This window comes from Lepidochelys olivacea, assembly GCF_965140295.1.
Source record: "Lepidochelys olivacea isolate rLepOli2 genome assembly, chromosome: 8".
NCBI lineage: Eukaryota > Metazoa > Chordata > Testudines > Cheloniidae > Lepidochelys > Lepidochelys olivacea.
Window position 1 is genome coordinate 14,424,955 of NC_140418.1, and position 20,940 is coordinate 14,445,894.

At 41.5% G+C, this 20,940-nt stretch overlaps 1 protein-coding gene across 3 annotated transcripts in view; it reads right to left on the reverse strand.

Moving 5' to 3' along the window:
• RAPGEF6 (Rap guanine nucleotide exchange factor 6) overlaps positions 1-18,950 on the reverse strand; it is a 226,827-nt gene extending 207,877 nt beyond the window's left edge. The window contains exons 1-2 of one of the 3 annotated variants that reach the window (XM_084637269.1): positions 18,591-18,948; positions 17,273-17,568 (exon numbers count right to left, since the gene is read on the reverse strand). In XM_084637269.1, coding sequence (XP_084493395.1) covers positions 17,273-17,341 — 69 coding nt within the window. In that variant the 5' untranslated portion in view covers positions 17,342-17,568; positions 18,591-18,948. Of the gene's footprint in view, positions 1-17,272 lie in introns of all 3 variants that reach the window. The other 2 variants (XM_084637268.1, XM_084637270.1) reach the window with 2 other exon arrangements.
• Positions 18,951-20,940: the final 1,990 nt, after the last annotated feature.

Consider the following 20,940-nt stretch of genomic DNA (forward strand, 5'->3'; position numbering starts at 1 on the left):
GGGGGGGCAGGAGAAGAATCCAATTAAAATCTTTGTTCTTTGTTTCACAATGACTCATTTGGTTTCAGCGGGCCTTCTTGTGGGCAGAACCTATCACGTCCTGTAGGAAGCCAGCATTTTATATTAGTTTACGTTACCTCCTGTTTGGTGAGTTACACAGTTACAGAGGTTTACATTGTAAACACTTAATATAACCTAATAATATGGGGGTACAGATGTTATAAATGAGATTAATACCTGCAGCATCCTACAAGCATTTCATAAAGTCTAAACACATTCTTATAAACTTAACATCTATTTTAACAATAACACACAGGTGAGCCAGACTGATTTCCAAGTATGTATTGGTCAGTGTTCAGATGAGGCATAGGGGCCCTGGCATGAGCTGGCACCTAGTTTGCCAGCATCACACATACCATGACCTGATGTTACACACATAAGTTTCAGGATGCAAACTAAGAACTGTATTCTTCATATACACATACCCAAATAATTAAAAAGACACTCAGCTTGAAATCTAATCAGTTGAAAAGGTGAGTTCAGAGTAAACGGAGGTACTCTGCACCCACTCCCTTGCCAATCACATTTATAGAATACTTGATGGTCATCACTGACTACTCTATAGGCAGAGTCACAAAAGTAATCCTAACCAAAGGAAGTTAAGCAAGCATCACCAATTCACAGATGGAGAAAACAGGTAAACGGCAACCAATGCGACCAAGGTCACAGACTGTATCAGTACTCAGGAATTTCTGGCTCCTAATCCTGTGCTCTGTCCACCAGATAATGCAGCTACCTATGCTCCACCTCTCTACTTTCCACACAGCGCACCACCAAACACCAAAAAACTCAGAGGCTGTTAAGGATGCAAACTGCAGGGGAAACGTGAGGTGGGAGTCAAAAGATATGGACCTTATGCAACATGCTCAACTTCTCACTTCTCTCAAAACCAACATTAATCTGAAGCATGGTACCACAGAGATTGGTCCAACAACTAATGCAAAGCTTTTTCAGTGATATTTAATTTTATCCTATAAGAGGTCACATCAGACCTTCTTATTATGAGGAGAGATTAATAAAACTGGGACTTTTCACCTTGGAAAAGAGGCGATTAAGAGAGGATATGATAAGAGGTCTATAAAATCATGACTGGTATAGAGAAAGTAAATAAGGAAGTGTTATTTTCTCCTTCTCATAACACAAGAACTAGGGGTCACCAAATGAAATTAATAGGCAGCAGGTTTAAAAACAAACGAAAGGAAGTATTTCTTCACAATTCACAGTCAACGTGTGAAACTCTGCCAGAGGGTGTTGTAAAGGCCAAGACTATAAAAGGTTTCAAAAAAGAACTAGATAAATTAATGGCGGATAGGTCCATCAATGGCTATTAGCCAGGATAGGCAACAATAGTGTCCCACCCTAGCCTGTTTTCTAGAAGCTGGGAATGGGTGACTAGGGATGGATCACTTGATGATTACCTGTTCTGTTGATTCCCTCTGAAGCACCTGGCATTGGCCACTGTCAGAAGACAGGATACTGGGCTAGACTGACCTTTGATCTTACCCATTACGGCAATTCTTATATTCAAGTGTTTTTTCAGTAGTCTCAGACAGAACTATAAGGAACATTTCTGCTTTTGAACGAAGACATATAACAGTTATTTGCTGAAAGTGAACATGCCTAATATTGAATTTTAATAAACAGCCCAAGTACATTTTTCTTAGAAACAAGGCAATGAATTCATCTAGCAAACAGGCTTTCAACTTATCAATTCAAACGAAAAACAAAGGACACATACACAGTGCTGAAAACCAAGATAGGCAACATGGAACAGAATGGTCCAATGAAGGTCACAGCATAATGATCCTGCGGTGGCGATGCTTGCATCTGAAGAGTTGGAGGATTCCTACTCTTATTCAGGAAACTATGATAATAAATACAAGGATCCACCATTTTTGTCAAGAGAAGTGTGTGCGCATGCACACACAGTGTTCTTGAGCAATTTGTTAAGATCAAGCATGGCAAAACTACACATGTTAAAGAAAATTGCTTTTGTTTCAAGAAAGTAGCACATTTGTAATGGATTAGCATCTCATTGAAATGAGCAGACTTTAATGGACTAGTTAAGTACTTTCCAGGTGTATTCTTACCAGGAATGCTGACAAAACCTGAAGATCCAATATCAAAAGATTTTCCCCTTAGCACAAGTGTACTTGACTGTAGAGTCTACATAATTATTCAGGTATTTATCTCTGAGTGCTTTAAATGAGGCTTAGAAAAACAAAAGAAAGTCAGCATTAGCAACACAGTGCTGATCAGAGATGCCATGAAGAATGCAGGCCTCTTTGGTTGCTGCATTTGTGACCTGATAATTTCTGTAAGTGCATGGTGCCATGGAGTACTATGAAGATGATAAAATAAAGTATCATAACCAATTTAAGAAGTCAGAAGTTATCCTGGATTTTTACTCTTCAGGAAGAGTAACTAGAAGCCAGGGTAGGACTAGTTTTTTTAAAGCAATAGACTTTACATGCTGCCATATAGGAGAAAGGGTTTAAGTTCTTCACATACACCTTCTGCCTTCCGAAAGCCAAAAAGGAAGTGCCTCATCAGTAAACCTTTCAGCCAGAAACCAGGGCTGTAATGCAAGATCTCACAGTTGTATGTTCAGAAGCTAGCTCAGGAGAAGAGGGTCAGGAGCTGAAAGGGGAAAAAGACTATAGAATTATTTGGAACTCTGACATTCATGAGTAGTTTATGACAAAATGATTAAGAATCCAAGTGAGGTTGTGAGGATTTTCATTAAGCCAATGTATTTAGTTTAATATTTGTTTTATGGGACACCTACATATAACAAATATATCAAACTTTCCGGTTTCTAAAAGAAACTATACCTGTTAACTTAGAAATAGGTATAATCTAACATGCAAATACAATAAAGATGAACATAGAGTTCAAGAAAAATAAAACACTACTTTCTAGCAGAAGGGACAACTTCTGTCAAACGAAAAGTTCATCTGCACAGAAGTGTCAGATTTAAAAACCGTAAAGCAGAGGTGGGAAAACTACGGCCCACGGGCCACATCCGGCCCACAGGACTGTTCTGCCCGGCCCCTGAGCTCCCAGCCGGGGAGACTAGCCCCCGGCCCCTCCTCTGCTGTCCCCCCTCCCGCACAGCCACAATGCCGCGCGGGCAGCATTCTGGGCGGCAGGGCTACGCGCTCAAGCAGGGCTGTGCAGCAGCATGTCTGGCTCCAGCCGGGCTGCGTGGCTGCCAGACATGCTGCTCTGAGTGGCATGGTAAGGGGGCCATGCCAGGGCCGGGGGGTTGGATAAGGGGTGGGATCCCAGGGAGCAGTTAGGGGGCAGGGGTGTGGCTAGGGGGCGGGGCAGTCAGGGGACAGGAAGCAGAGGGGGTTTGGATAGGGGATGAGGTCCTAGAGGCGGGAAGTTAAGGACAGGAGTCCCGGGAGGGGGCAGTCAGGGGACAACGAGCAGGGGGGGTTGGATGGGTCGGGGTTCTGAGGGGAGCTGTCATGGGGTGGGAAATGGGAGGGGTCAGGTAGGGGGGCGGGAGCCAGGCTGTTTGGGAAGGCACAGCCATCCCTCCCCAGCCCTCCATACAGTTTCGCACCTCAATGTGGCCTTTGGGCCAAAAAGTTTGCCCACCCCTGCTGTAAAGTGCATTTCAAGAACTTCGGAGTGTATCTTAATTATCTCACACTATGCACAGCAATCTTGGCAACTACTCTTGAACAGATTCAGAAATAATTTTATCAAATTGTTTATGTTTAGAAACAAAGGGAAATTGCCTTTAATACATGACTACAACTGCTCATTAGAAAGTAAATGATTTTCAAAAAAAATTCAGGGAACAATATCAAGGCAAATCATCATTTACAATGGAAAAAAAAATCATTCCATTTCTGGCAGCCCCAAGCATTCAAACTCTATACTAAGCACACATATGCTTCCAATACTTTTAACAGCAGAAATGAAATGCAGTATTTAATTTCCAAAAAGGCTTTTCTAAGTTGTCAAGTCACAACTTAAATGTAAGACTATTTACATAGAAAACATTGTAGCACCTTCAAAAAATTAAGCACACTGGTGCAAAATTTCAGCAGAAAATCATTTATGCTTTCAAGTTTTTTGCACAGCTACACAAGCTTTTTCCACCAAGTTCAACGATACTAATATAAATTTTAAGAAAAGCAAATGCATGCCATTGATACATAGTTTTTAATCAATCTTATGGCATGAGAGAGATTCTCAATCTAGAACAAAGAGATGAGATTTCCACCACAAATCTCTGACGTATTTTGGGCACCTTCCAGATAGAATCTAAAAAATAACAGTAAGTCATGCAAACCTAGTTGCAGTGGTATTACCTGTGGTCAGAGTAATTGTTTAGTGCCTCACTGATTGCCTATTGAAATTGGAGCTTAAAATTTACGGAATTTCATCTGTAAAAAAACAAAATAACTTTTCCTTTAAGCAAATTTCCTCATTGCGCAGAAATAGGATCAGGCAATGCAATGAAGTAGATATTTCTTTCATATATAAAAAAACCTCAATGCACTCTAGTTTAAAATACAGACTCTTGAATTCCATTGCAGATTGGATTTAGAATTGCTGGAAGCTGTGAAAGCGGCTAACTTGCAACACTTCTCATACTAGTCATTTTTATTAATATTGCTGCTTCTCACACTTGCTTATTTAAAAATTTAAATTATCTAAACATTATTTTTTGGCACTCTTAACAGAATAAATACCTTAAGGAACACGGAGGCAGAAACTTTAGGTGTTAAAAGCTACAAGACGATGCATGCAGCAATCTGTCCACTGATTTCCTGTGATGAAACCATACGGTTACTCACCATCTAATTTTAAATGAATCAGACTTGGAAATTACATTCAGCAGACAAGCAAGCATGGAAGCATACATTGCTTTTTACCTTGTCTTCTGTAGCTTAGTAACTCACTAAGTACAAACCCTGAAAATGCTACAAATAATGCTTACACACATACTATTGTTGCTAGAGTTAGTAATGCACAGTAATTTGAGGCCTTCTCACACAAACACAATCCTGGATAGCTGCAGGCTTTCCAATGCATGAAGGAATCAGTGTAATGGTGATGTGAGAGGAGCAGTGGGTGTAGGATGTTGAGAGGCATGCTCACCAGCTCATTCTGGCTGACCCTTTGGTGTCGGATGGAAATGTAAGGGGAATTCAACTTCTCCTATAGGTCATCTACAGAGTCTGACAAGTCTCTATTCTTCTAGAAGAGAAAATAGCACTTTCAGATCCTATGCACAAAATCAAAGAGCATTTATCACAGTGGTGGAAGTAGTATGTCTATTTTTCTGCTGGTTTGTGGGCCAAAAGGTAAAAAAATTCTATGCTGCAACATCAAAAGAAAAATTAAAAACCCCTCAATTCTGCTCCTGTGTTCACACTTGTTTAGTTTACACAAATAGTTGTGCCTTCTGTAGGTCCGTGATTGACAGCTGTAGAATTGCCTCTGAATCCGAGCAGGCAAAAAAGCAGAAATCCATGTGAGGAGGCAACATGGAAATGCAACTGAAGAGAAGTTTGAGATGTTCTTGTGATTCAGTGAGGACTGCATGTTAAAAATCACAACAATCAGGAAAAGTTATTTTTGAAGGCATTCAATTTTCCTGGAAAGAAAAGCTAAGTCTCTAACCAATGAGCAAGTCTTGTTCAGGCCTCTCTTGCCATGGGGATGGGAAAACTCCCAGAACAGTGACCATCACATGAGAGAACTCTCTAAGCCATGTTCCTGTGTTACCTACCAGTACCAATTTAGGTGATAAATAAATATTGCTGAAAGTGTCATTTACTTTAAGAGTTTATGGTACTGGTTTACTTTTGGCATTTCACCCAGTTTGAAAGTATAAGTGAAGTGGTAAGTTTTTCCTCTGGTTTTCACACACATTTTACAGTTTGGGTTCACACCACTGTAGGGGATTTTTTTTATTTAAAAAAATTGTTTTTAAAAGGCACACTATTTCTATTTAAGTTGCCTTGTCCCTCCTCCAATCTCTGAATGTTGTTTAAAAACAACTTCTAAATGGAAGAAGTTCATATGGAGACTGGTGCTACATATATTTTAAAAACAACCCCAAACATGCAGCAGCTTCAAAATTCTCAATACTGCCTACTCATACTTGTTCAAGGTGCTAACGTAGACAATAACTTTGGTAGACCAACTGAAAATTAAATAACGTGCTTGTCCATGACAGTTCCTTAAACCACTAATGACAGGTTTCAGAGTAGCAGCCATGTTAGTCTGTATTCGCAAAAAGAATTTATTTGAGCATAAGCTTTTGTGAGCTACAGCTCACTTCATCAGATGCATTCGATGAAGTGAGCTGTAGCTCATGAAAGCTTATGCTCATATAAATTGGTTAGACTCTAAGGTGCCACAAGTCCTCTTTTTTTTTTTTTTACTTTCATTTATGAATATTGTACTTGTCCAAGACTCACAAAACTAATACTGACGTACGTCTCTAAGCTAAATTAATCCAACGGTGAATGCTAGGAATTCTTCTAATCTATCCATTCAAAAATAGTACTCCGTGAACAGTCAATGTCGCAAAATATAGCAATCACTATTCTAGTTAAAGTTGCATCATCAAGCCACTACAAATCTTATATTTGAAGACAAACTTTTTATAAAACATAATATGTTCTATACTCAATTATACTTCAGTTGATTTTAAAATAGTTTCACTTATAAATAATATCTGACAAAGTGTAATTAGTGGTGATATTAATGATTTCAGATATTTTGTTACAGTTAAATAGGAAAAGGTCTCATTTAACAATTATTCTTTAGAGGTTTTGGACTGGAACATGGAGTAGGACATTTTCATACTATAAACTGAGTAAAAGGCAATTGAGCATATACAGTACTTGAATAGTCATGTTCAGCTTTGCATACTATCCTAATGTGTCTTTCAGAAAGTGTTATTTCATCAGTCTTTCCAAAGTACAACTGCAAAAGGAAGAACAGTTTAATGCATGTCAAGTATAGAGATGATTTTCAAACCCAGAGGTCAGTTGAAGGTGGGGGAGGAGTGGAAATCAGGGGATTGGATGGATCAGGCAACTGGGAATACAGTATGGAGCCAGTTTTGAATTTTATTCAGGTGGACACTAAACAAAAGCCACTACTAACCAATAGTCACACAGTGGTCTCAATATTTTATCCTAGAAATTCTAATGGACAAGAGTCACATAATCCACCATAATAAGCACCCTTGCTGGTCATCTCAGAGAAGTCAAGGAATGAATGGGCCATGGAAGCTGAGCTGCCTTGAGGAATATTGGTGAGGCAATTGCACCGTCCATGATGAGCCACTTAATTATTTATACTACAATAGCATCTAGAGGCCCAAGCTGAGATCAGGGCCCCTTTTTATTAGGCAACTGTACAAACACACGGCAAGAGAGAATTGCTTCCCAAAGAGCTTACAAATGAACTAGGATTAGGATAGGAGGAAAAACAGAGGCACAGACAGGTGAAGTCGTAATATATCAGGTTAGTGGCAGAGACAGGAACAGAATCTGGTTTACTGAGCCCCAGTCTAATGTCCTATTGACTAGACTATAATTCAGCCTCTAGGGTTGCCAATGTAGCACTACTTATGGGCATTAAATTCCCTTATTTAGTTGGGAGCAAGAGAAAATGAAGCTAAGGAAGAATCTCTTTGATTTTACTGGTTAAAACCAGATGCTGACTGTGTATCGTTAAATTCCCAGAGCTGTCCCATTCGGTAGGCAACAACATTTTCCCTATACACCTAATTCTCCCTAGATCTGGCCATGGGAAGTTTTAAAAGCTGTGTCAGTCACTAACTTCAAGATGTGCCAAGACAGTATGAAGAGAAAACTAAGACCATCATCCTGAACTCATTTACTAGATTGCTCCTAAACCCGATAGCTATGGTTGTACATTGTACCAATGGTAATCTGATATAATAATTCCAGGAATCAAGGGTGCTAAGGAATTTGTTCCTTTTCAGAGTTAATATTCAATGTTAGTTTTTCTACTTAACATTCAGAATACAGAGCAGCTGCATAGTGGACAAAGCACAGAAACTCCAAAGTATTTGTTTTCCAAAATTCAGCTACTAGTTCACCATGTCACCTTCAGCAAAACATTTGAATTTTCTACTTTTATTTCTCCCATGACATAGAAGGGAGATAATACTGTTACCCCTTTTGACTCATGCATTTCACCAAAGATTTGGGATCTTATAAGTTATTCCAATGAGGAGAAATTGGTGATAAGCTCAGATGTTCCTTTGATGCAATCCTGTTTATTTAAGAGAAATGTACAAAGCCCTTGTGACAGGCAGAGACTTCACCTGGTCCCGCTTGGGTGTTTTCAGCTTATCTTCCAAAGTCCTTTTTCCCTTTGGCAACCTTGCTCTAGTCTTTCTGGATTCACAGGCATGGGGATTTTCCAATTAAGGGAATGTTCAGTCTCTGAGTTTTCATTTAAGAGCATTGATAGGGGTCTGGCTTATTTATGATGGTTACATATGGTTAATACAGCTATACAATGGGTCAGAGTTTATCTTCAATTCTTCCCTGCGGAGATCAGCTTGAATCTGGTCTGGTGAGTCCTTGTGGGCGGTGGAGGTTTACAAGCTGTCTTCCTCTCAGCAACTCTGTTGCAAGAGTCAGCTAACTCTGAGGCATAGCAGTATTCCTACTGGTTGCCACCCCTTCCAGTGACAAGTTCTCCCTTTTAAGCTTGCTTCTTCCAAGCAGAGCAGGCTCTGCAGGTGCACCTATTTAGAACCAAAGATGCTCATTAGCCTTCTCCTGATTGGGATGGTGGCAAGCCCCATCATGGTTCTGTTTCCCTGAACACAGCAGGAATCAAACAACAAGAGCTTCTTTTCTCATAGATGTAAGCCCCTTTCAGACAGCACTCAGCCCTAAAAGCTCTGCCCTCTAGGCTTTTCTCAGGGCTACACTCCTAATATTTTACTAACATCACTCAGAGAAAAATAAAAAGTATTTATTATTGCAAGACTACGTATGAGCACTAGTGCTTACGCCCGTGTGACTCCAAAGATCAATTATTGCCATTTTCTGCTCTGATAATGTGTTCATGGTATAAAACTCTGCTGCCAGGTATTTATTAGTAGCAAACTGTCAACATCACTCCCTGTTAGCAATCTCTTCCTTGACTTACTGATAAGCTATGCATTGTTTACAAAATTTGTTTTTCAAAGGTCCAAGTACGCAGCCTTGCAAATTACTAAATGGATATCCATCTGAACAGATTTAATCCCTGGAAAGCTGCAGTCACTGCTGTTAATTTGTATTAGTTATAAAACCTTTCGGTTGCAGGCTCACATGCTTTCAAGTTAAAAGACAATTAAATATGAAGTTTATATATTTTGTTTGGCATTTTTAAGGTTTTAAAAGAGAGTGTAATGAAAAGAAGGATGCATCTTGCATATTATCAATTTCAGTGCTAAATTTGGGTTAATATTGATTACCAGCCTGAAAGATGTTAAAGAAGCATTCAAAAAAAAAATGTGTCAGAATTTTGTGCAATAACGTCTAGTGGGCCAAATCTTGGACTTACCTCTCAGCCTCAAGAAATAGGCTCGATGAAGGGGGCAACTATGTGAAGAGATTCAGCTTGTCTACACCAGGAAATTGAGTAGGGTAGTTATAAGGGAATAAACTTTCAAAGCAGTGTAATGATTCCAGTTATAGTGACCACATGGGGAGTTATCCTGGAATAGCTATTCTTACTATACCTGGGCTAGTCAATTTCCCCATGTAGACAAACCCTTAGGCACCTGCTTAACTTTAGGTACTGTGAGTAGTCCCACTGATAAGCATGTACCCTAGTATTTGCAGGATCAGGATTCAGAACTGGTCATATTATATTACTTGTTGTGGGGGGACTAGCTACCTCCTGATATGGCGAGTTTACCTTTGTAGTAGGTTCCCAACATATACTTTAAATGCCAGCTTCTATGATTAAGAATACCAAAACAGCACAGCTACAATATGTTGCATCCGGAAGTGAGATATTTTTGCACTAAATTATTACTACCCTTCTTTCAGTTTGAGACCAAAATTCTCATTTCCATAAAAAAGGTTTTAAGAAGACAGATTAGAATTGGCACATCACACTCTCTAACAAGAAGAGGGCAAAGCAAGACACAGTAGTGTAAAAAAAAAAAAAAAAAAAAAAAATGGCCGGAATCATATTTCCCTCATGAGGCCCAGATACTAACATTAGAATTTTTATTAAATACAAACCAGAAGCTGTAATTTAAGTTAGCACAAAAGGTTTCTTTCTAGTTTTATAAGACATTTGTGAATGTCCAGTACTATTTGCAGAGATTCAGACAAATTAAGTTAATAGCCTTTTAACATAGACCCTGTTAAGCGCTGTGAGCCATATAGCTTTCAAATAAAGTACTAAAAAAATGGATTTTAACAAATACTACTCCCATATTTCACCTCCTAAGCTTACCAAAAATTAATAGAGGCTTGAAAAAACTACTTTAAAATACCAGTTATTTCTAGAAACAAGAAGCAGATGTTCTCTTCTATTTGTCTCAGCTGTGCTGCAGTACAACAGAGTCTCTGTTATGCTGCCAGCAGTAATTTATATTTATTTATTTATTACAGCCATTTTATAGTGCCCATCACTGTAGTGTCTGGGTACACTAAAATATCTGGATATGCTGTACAATTACACGATTTAGATTAATGCAAAAATATTTCTTATGTATTGAAAAGCCAATATATCCTGACACTTCCCTCGGACTGTTTTATTAATACAATTCTTGAGCAGATTATAGTGTGATTTTTTTCCTTCCATTGTTTTAAAAAAAGGGGAGGGGGAGGGGGAGGAGAAGAAAAACAGGGTTTGTTTCCAAATAATAGGAGTATTAACATTAACATTAACACACACACACACACACACCAAAAAATACTGAAACAGAACATACTACAAAAGGAGTCATATTATGTTCTTTTAAATTACAAACTAGTCTAAGTCTCCAAAGGCAAATTAAGTCCAATCTGCCATTATGGAGGGAATCCATAACAAGAACAAAGTCATTCAAAAATCTGTGCAAAAAGAGGAAACAGGGTCCATTGAAAAGAGAAGACAGTGAGAGCAAGAAGACTATTAGCATAAGTTACCCTGTATTTAAATTAATATCTTACCCTGCCAGCTCAGACATTATCTTTAGCCGTTAAGCAACTCTCCATCACAGAACACTATCACAGCTCTTGTATGGATCAGACAAGTGATTCAGGGACTCAAACAAGTAAGAGACCTTTAATGATGCTGTATACACTGATGTAAACACTCACACACCCTCAATTTGTTTGAGCAAATGACAATTCCTTCATTTAAAATATCCTCAAACCACACTGTTCAATATATACATTAGTAACACATGTAAAATATACACAGTGATATATTACATTGAAGAGCTAAGGCACTACATGAAACCCATCAAATACCATCACCTCTGTTTGTAAAAGTTAAGGGTTCTGCAAGTATAAACATTCCCCTATTTAATACCAAGCTATCATTAGGATAACCATGCCTGGAGTATTAGAAGAACAGCAAATCCTTCCCTCAAGTTCTTTTATATACTCAGATTTCAAAATATTAAAGTTTTTATATACATTTAAAATACTGTAAAGTAAATGTTTGTCTATTACAGACAATGCTTTGTCAATAAACTGTCAGGTATGGGGGGGGGGGGAAGGGGAACAAGATAGTTTCAATAACAAATCACTCTAGTGGAGGATCTGTCCCCATGACAATAAACTGTGTGTCACGATGCAAATAAGCTTCTGTGATTAATCATTCCATGACAACCTATCAACTGATCACTCTTGATCACAAGACCTTCCCATCTTAGTCAAAACACAGGATACAACAAGGTTCCAAGTAATATCTCATGTTTAGTAAAGTAAATCTAGGAATAGACATTTTAAAAGATTTTCCACACAACAAACAAAGCAGCAGCCTGCTTTGCTTCATATATGCAAATTTCCATGAATATGGAATAAGTGGTCCATACTATCTTTAGGTTGGCAATACAAGAGAGGAATACCTTAGTATAACAGAACCACCAATACAAAAGTATCTCCAGCAGATTATCAAAATAATTATTAATTTGATATCTCAAAAGCAGGTTATAATGTTTTTCACAAGGAAATTAAAAATATTAATGCATAAAGTACCTACTCAAACAGAAATCAAGTGCCTACATGTTAGTACACAAGTTACGTATATTAGACAAGAATTGGAATGTTACGACAAGAAAGAAATCTTGCTCCAGCACAGAGATTTACAATCACAAGAATCTGCGCAATCAGGAATGAAAACCTTGATCATGAGTTGAACACAATATGTCTCTACTATGCGACATCATCAGAACAACAATAGCTTCTTGAAGTAAACTGTATACATTTTACTAAAAAAAAAAAAAAGTTTTTCTATTTCTATTTACAAAATATAAGAATAGTAACTTTCTGGCAAAATTGCTAATAACTATCTTAATTTGGATAGCAGAGCCACTCACGTATGAAAATTAACATGCAGATTAGTTGTCTGTTAGATATGAGTTTTCCAAAGAGACTTTTCTGTATCAGTAATACCACTTTTGACACAGGAGATTAGGTGCTAACAAATGAGGCTTTGATCTTGCCATGTGGGCGGGCAGACGATGCATTTAATTGCAAAATCAGGGCCTAAGAGAAAAAGTTACACTGTAATTTTGATTTTTTTAAAAAAAAATTGATTAATGACACTATCGAGTTTAAATTTGACAGTAACATTTTTTTGTAAAAATGAGTTCTTATAAAACCAAGCCTAACAGAATTGCTTCATCAATTTTTTAAAATTCTATGAAATCTGTTATTTAAAAAATGTGTACTGTTCAAAACGCCAGCACTGTCCCAGTAAGAAAGTGTAATAGATTTCATTGATTTTCATCGTCCATACTGAGAGACATGCAAAATATAAAGAACATAGACCCCAGTCTTACAAAGATTTAAGCACACTTTAAGAATGAGTAGTCCCATTATAAAACAAGCGTATAAATCAGGGATCGGCAATGTTTGGCTCACGGCCCGCCAGGGTAAGCCCCCTGGCACGGCCCGAGAGATGTGCTGGCCACCACTTCCCACAGCCCCCATTGGCCTGAAGTGGCAATCCGTGACCAGTGGGATCCACGATTGGCTGAACCTGCGGACGCGGCAGGTAAACAAACTAGGCCAGCCCACCAGGGGGCTTACCCTGGCAGGCCGTGTGCCAAACATTGTCGATCCTGGAATAAATCTTTACAAGATCAAGGTCAGTGACAAATTAACTAGTTGGGTATTTGTTTCTTTTACTTTTTAAATCACATTTAAACTATTAGTAACATAGGCTAAGAAATTAGGCCCCGATTCTGGAATCAGAATCACACCACCAAACCCTTCACCTGCAAATAGCTCTACTGCAGTCATTGGGGATCCACAGAGGCCAGCCCAAAAGCAGGATCAGGGCCTTGGCATACTTACAGAATATAATTTTTAATTTGACAAGATTAATGTAATATTTATTGGGTTAGTTTAAATTTATGGTTTTTGGAAACATGTTATTCAAGATGCTTTATAAACTGCCCCAGAGAGTTCTGTAATAATCAGTGGTGCCAAAAAAACTCTTGGGCTGAATATAAAAGAGTATTTCAAATATTTTACTCTCGTACTGCAAGAAAAATAGTATTTACACCTTGCAGGAAAAGTCTGAAGCATTAAGTGCTCCCCAAAACAAACCCATGCAGCAACACAGCATGGCATACCAACTCATTGATTGTAAACAGGACCATTCAATGTAGATGCCTACCCCGGATACTAGAAGTAGGTCTAAAACATAAGAATGGCCATAATGGGTCAGACCAATGGTCAATCTAGCCCAGTACCCGGTCTTCTGACAGTGGGCAATGCCAAATGCTTCAAAGGGAATGAAAAGAATATGGCGATTATCAAGCGATCCATCCCCTGTTGACTAGTCCCAGCATCTGACAATCAGAGTCTCAGAGACACCCAGAGAAAGGGGTTACATCCTAGACCATCCTGGCCAATAACCATGTATGGACTTATATTCTGTGATTTTATCTCATTCTTTTTTGAACCCAGTTATAGTTTTGGCCTTCACAACATCCCCTTGAAACGAGTTCCATAGTTTGATAGTGTACTTCCTTTTGTTTGTTTTAAACTTGCTGCCTATTAATTTCATTGTATGACCCCTGGTTCTTGTGTTAAATGAAAGAGTAAATAACACTTCCTTATTCATTTTCTTCACACCATTCATAATCTTATAGACCTCCATCATATCCTCCCTTAGTTATCTGAACAATCTCAGTCTTTTTAATTTCTCCTCATATGAAAACTGTTCCATACCCTTAATCATTTTTGTTGCCCTTCTCTATACCTTTTTCAATTATAATATGTCTTTTTTGAGATGGGGTGACCAGAACTGCACACAGTATTCAAGGTGTGAGTGTATCATGTATTTACTGCCTTATTATCTATCACTTCATAATGGTTCCTAACATTCTTAGCTTTTTTGATTGCCGCTGCATGTTGAGCACGATTTCAGAGAACTATCTACAAAGTCTCCAAGATCTCTTTCTTGAGTGACCATATGGGGAGTTATCCCCATCATTTTGTAGATATAGTTGGGATTATCATAGAATATCAGGGTTGGAGGGGATCTCAGGAGGTCATCTAGTCCAACCCCCTGCTCAAAGCAGGACCAATCCCCAACTAAATCATCCCAGCCAGGGCTTTGTCAAGCCTGACCTTAAAAACCTCTAAGGAAGGACATTCCACCACCTCCATAGGTAACGCATTCCAGTGTTTCACCACCTTCCTAGTGAAAAAGTTTTTCCTAATATCCAACCTAAATCTCCCCCACTGCAACTTGAGACCATTACTCCTTGTTCTGTCATCTGCTACCACTGAGAACAGTCTAGAGCCATCCTCTTTGGAACCACCTCTCAAGTAGTTGAAAGCAGCTATCAAATCCCCCCTCATTCTTCTCTTCTGAAGACTAAACATCCCCAGTTCCCTCAGCCTCTCCTCATAACTCATGTGTTCCAGTCCCCTAATCATTTTTGTTGCCCTTCGCTGGACACTTTCCAATTTTTCCACATCCTTCTTGTAGTGTGGGGCCCAAAACTGGACACAGTACTCCAGATGAGGCCTCACCAATGTCAAATAGAGGGGAACGATCACGTCCCTCGATCTGCTGGCAATGCCCCATCTTATACATCCCAAAATGCCATTGGCCTTCTTGGCAACAAGGGCACACTGTTGATTCATATCCAACTTCTCGTCCACTGTAACTCCTAGGTTCTTTTCTCCAGAACTGCTGCTGAGCCATTTGGTCCCTAGTCTGTAGCAGTGCATTGGATTCTTCCGTCCTAAGTGCAGGACTCTGCACTTGTCCTTGTTGAACTTCATCGGATTTCTGTTGGCCCAATCCTCCAATTTGTCTAGGTCCCTCTGTATCCTATCCCTACCCTCCAGCGTATTTACCTCTCCTCCCTGTTTAGTGTCATCTGCAAACTTGCTGAGGGTGCAATCCACACCATCCTCCAGATCATTTATGAAGATATTGAACAAAACCGGCCCCAGGACCGACCCTTGGGGCACTCCACTTGATACCGGCTGCCAACTAGACATGGAACCATTGATCACTACCCGTTGAGCCGACGATCTAGACAGCTTTCTATGCACCTTATAGTCCATTCAACCAGCCCATGCTTCTTTAACTTGCTGGAAAGAATATTGTGGGAAACCGTCAAAAGCTTATGTTTTCCAACATGTATTATTTTGCATTTATCAACACTGAATTTCATATGCCATTTTGTTGCTCAGTCACCCAGTTTTGTGACATCCCTTTGCAACTCTTCACAGTCTGCTTTGGACTTAACTATTTTGAGTAATTTGTATCATCTGCAAACTTTGCCACCTCATTGTTCACCCATTTTCCAGATCATTTATGAATATGTTGAACAGCACTGGTCCCAGCATTGGTCCGTGGCGATTGGAAGAAGGCAGAAGAACAACAAAGGGTTACAGCAAGAAAGAAAAAAAGTCACCAACCTATCAAACTAACCAAGAAAACATGCATATCATCATCATATCCCTTACAGACAGTACCTCACCATTAATTCCAGCACCAGAAAGTGGGGGGGGGGGGGTGGGAGGAGAAGAGGAGGCAGTAAGAGGACAATAAATCTCCCAATGGAAGGTAAATATTAAAATTGGAAGAATGCACAAGTCGCTTAAAATGCATTAATCCTGTTTTTTTTAATCACTGTCCCACCTCAACACATTTCTCAAGTGATCTCTGTAGCAGTACTCTTCATGTAGCCTTTTGATAATTAGCTCAAAGAGATCAGGCAGGACATTTCACTTTCCATGAAGTATCAAGGGAGAACAGATGTTTCCCCATTTCAGAAGGATTCAAACATAGGACTGGAGTGAATCTTTTCATGCTGCTCTTCAACTCTTGATCACATGGAAATTGCAGTAAGGCAAAAAAGCAAATGTAAGCAAACAAACCAAACTGCTCACTAATAAGCAAAAAGACTGTCAAACATACATTCCATGGTGGAAATTGACATCCCATAATGCTGCTCTTCTACAGTCTGTTGATCCCCAAAATATGGTTGATTAGAAACTAATCATTTTATTGGAACTCACTATTTTAATGTAAAAAAGTCTTGCAAATTTCTACTTTTCCACTCCCTGGGGAAGGATCTTTTTTTTAAAATCTGCATTATGCTGTTGGTAAGTAGATTATGTCTGGACTGGTAATTTTTCATGACAGTTTTGCAAGACTGAAATAAATATCATTTTTAATGAGGCACATCTGTCCTAATCTCTATCTATTCCAGTGAATTATTCTGCTATCCATTTTGAAAATCATGATTTCACAAGTGCCTTGTGTCTCCTAAATGCATTACATGCTGCTGAGTTTGAAAGACCCTATTTTGCAAAAAGGGAAACTCAGTGGGAGGAATATTTCCTGCTTATAAAACAAAAAGTGTCACTCCATGAGTGTCAGCATTGCAATTTTCATAAATGAAAAAAATATACCACTGAACTGCTGATCTGTCTGGTAAAAGAAGAAAACTCAAGCAAAGAAACAAGTGAAAAGCAAAATCAAAATGCATTACCTCTTGATTCCTTTCTGATGGTTTTTTTCGCAATGCCTGTTTAATCTTGGGATCCACAGGAGAGGTCATTCTACTACTTTAATTCTCCAATTATGAATTCCACAAAAATAGCTTATTACTTGGGAGGCGGGGGGATGAAGTGATCCCTTCCAGGTCAAAAGGAAAGCAATGGAAACTTCAAGTTTAGATTTTGTTGTAAGCTTCTTTTTCAACCCCCTTCATTTCTCCCTGAATTAGGATGTAAACTTTGTGACAGGCTTGTGTTGTTCTTTTTAGCAGTCCAACGAAATTAGTATCTGGCAAATAATAGATTTCCTCAATTAGATGAAGCTCAGTTCCTCTGGTGCATTTCCCCTTTGCTTATGCAGCTCCCAAAGGTCGGAAACAAACATCCAAAACTTCCTTTCATCTCACATGACATTCAGAAAAATCTTTGTGCAAAAAAAGTAAAATGACGAAGCACCCGCAGCAAAAGTTTCTTCAGTCACCCAGAAAGATAATCCAGAAGATAGGGGAATCTAATCACTACATCAAACTCAAAAGGGGGAGGGGAAGGGCAGGGTTGATTTTCAGGAAGATTCTGGGTGGTAGTTATTGATTTTTTGGAAGGAGGACCAGTTGAGTGGCTTGGTGCATATGTTCTTGGGGTTGGGGCTGTAAGAGACAGGGTCCAGGTTTTGGAAGAGAAAAGGTCAAATTTGGCGGTAACATGGATTTAAGGAATATTTGGTATGGGGGGGGGGAGAAAGGGAAGGAAGTCAGGATTAGAGGAAGTGGTGAGTGGAGTCAGGCTAAAGGAAAGGCATGGGGGAGTGGCTGGGCCAGTCTGGGGTGGATTTGAAGGGCAAGGTTTGAAGAAGTGGGGTGAATTGGGGGCAAAGGGCTTCCTAGGGGAGGTTTAAAGAGAAGTGGACTGGAAGTATCCAGGAATTAGGGGGTCAGTGATCGGGGTAGGTGAGTCGGGGATGGGGGGAGATTCAGAAAAGGATCAATCGCCGTGGGGAGGGGGTTAGCGACCAGGGGACCTGAGGTCAGACGGGAGAAGTGAGGTGCCAGTGATTATGGGCCAGACACGGGTGGCGGCGGCGGCGGCCGCCCGTGATTAAAGGCCGGAGACGTCCGTGCGTGGGGGCCTGAGGGTCACTGACGAGGGGCCAGGAGGGTGTCAGCGACGAGGGGCCAGGGTCGCTCGGGGAGGGCCATGCGGAGGCGCCGGGGAGCTGCCAGTCGCGGGGGGGCTCAGGGAAGCGGGATCGTGGGGAGGTGGGAGCCCGTGTGAGGGAGTTGCAGGGGGTTCCCGCTCCCCCTCGCTGCTCACCAGGCGGCTGGCTCCTCCTCGGGGCTCCGGGCTCCCAGCTCAACGGCAGCAGCACATGGGGGGGACGGAGGCAACCGCCACATGCTCCCCACAGGCGACCCGGCTCCCCATCGCCGGGGGACCCCTAGCAGCGTCCCAGCCCCTTCGGCGCCGGCGAACGTGAGGTGAAGTCTCGGGACGCGGCCGGGGCTGGATGGAAGTTACCGGCCGGAGTTGGTCTCCCTCAGCCCGCCGGCGCCCTGGCTGACTATCTGTGAATCTCCTTCGCTCCAAGGAAGAAGGTGAGCGGGCGGGCGACTAGTGGCGCGCGCGGGGAAGAACCCAGACCATTCTCCGGCGTATACAAGCGGCCCACCGAGGATTCAGCCGAAGGCGACCCGGACCCGGTTTCCCCTGCCGTCTACCTCGATTGGAAATTTGGCCCCGATAAAACCTAGCGAAAGCGGGCGCCTAACACGATGTATTAGCGAGAAGGGTGGTGGGAAGGGGGTGGACCCTTGGGTGGGGCAGGGGTGGTGATTGGGCGTGGTGGCACCAGGTTCCGCCCCTATCCCGGAGATTGACTCTCAGCTCCTCCCACAGAGATTCCCCCCCCCCCACTGGAAGCATCGCGAGGGTTTATGCTCAAGGAGGGGGGGGGATATGCGCGCGCATGCGCAGTTGGTACGGCTAAGCGTCTGCGCGGAAGGGGCGAAGGGCCGTGGTTTTTCGTTGTAGCCGAAGAGGCCCGTGAGGCTGCTGGGGGGCCCCCTCAAGGCTGCACCGGTGGGAGCGGGGGCGGGTTTCTGAGTCCCCTGGCTCCGGGCGGTGAGAAAAGCGCCGCACCCAGCGAGACTCCATGAGAACCCCTGGATTGTCGGCGGCGGCCGCAGCCCTGAGGGTGTTGCCCGCTGCCGCTCCGCCTCGTTTGTCAGTGACCGACTGCTACATTACAGACCTCGCCGCCCCCCCCCCCCCCAAATCAGGGATCCCGGACTAACCACACCGGAATCTGTTCAGCCCGCCCTTGAATGGCAGCTGCCGCTAGGGAGTAACGGGGGCGTGAGAATAGGTGAGGATGGGCGGTGGAGAATATTGGGTTTAGGGGATGCTGCAAGGGAAAACCGAGAACACCGCTACTCGCTGGGGAATGCGGGCGGCGGCCTCAGACTAAAGCACCCCCATCGCTCAAAAGTGCTAGAGGATTTTTCACAAGGTTTCATAGCTCTCTTAGCGCATCCTAGAATCATAGGGCTGGAAGGGACCTCACAGGTTCATCTAGCCCAGCCCCCTGCACTCGTGGCAGGACTAAGTATTATCTAGGCCATCCCTGTCAGGTGTTTGTCTGTCCTGCTCTTAAAAATTCCCACTGACAGAGATTTCACAACCTCCCAAGGCAATTTATTCCAGTGCTTAACCACCCTGATAGGAAATTTTTCCTAATGTCCAACCTAAACTGCCCTTGCTGCAGTTTTAGCCCATTGCTTCTTGTCCTATCCTCAGGGGTTAATAATTTTTCTTTCTCCTCCTTGTAACAACCATTTATGTACTTAAAAATTATGTCCCCTCTCAGTCTTCTCTTTTCCGGACTAAACAAACCTAATTTTTTCAATCTTCCCTCCATGAGCGGAAGATGGAGGCTGCCCTGACTCTGCCCACCTCCCTTTCCCCCTGCGACCATAGCCCGGAAACACCACCACGCTGCAGCTGATGAGCCCCGAGCCGGCCAGAGCCCCACCACTTTTCTCTGAACTTTCCCCATTTTGTCTACATCTTTCCTGAAATGTCACACCCAGAACTGAATACAAGTTACTCCAGTTGAGGCCTAATCAGCACAGAGTAGCGCAGAAGAATTACTTGTCATAGCTTGTTTACAACACTCCTAATACATCCCAGAATGATGATCGGGTTTTTTGCAGTTATATACACTGTTGACTCATATTTAGCTTGTGGTCCACTATGACCCACAGATTCCTTTCTGTAGTACTCCTTCCTAGGCAGGCATTTCCCAGCTGATTGTTCCTTCCTAAGTGGAGTACTTTGCATTTGTCCTTGTTGCTCCTACCACCAAGAAGGAAAAAAGCAGGCTCTCTCAACTCACTAATAGTTTCATACATCAGGTGGCGCTTGGAGGACTCCTGTCCACATACTGACCAGGCCCAATTTACTACATTTGAGGACACAGCATTGCAGCCATATAAACCATGTTTAGCCCCTGTTTTCTAATCTTCTCTTTCCTTCCTTACTGGTGACTAGAAATGTGTAAGTGTTAGAATAAAGTGGAATTGAGCCCTGTACCCATAAAATCTTTCATTTGCATCTTGTATTTGAAATTAAAATCCTGGTTATTGTTACTCCATTCTAGCTGTGT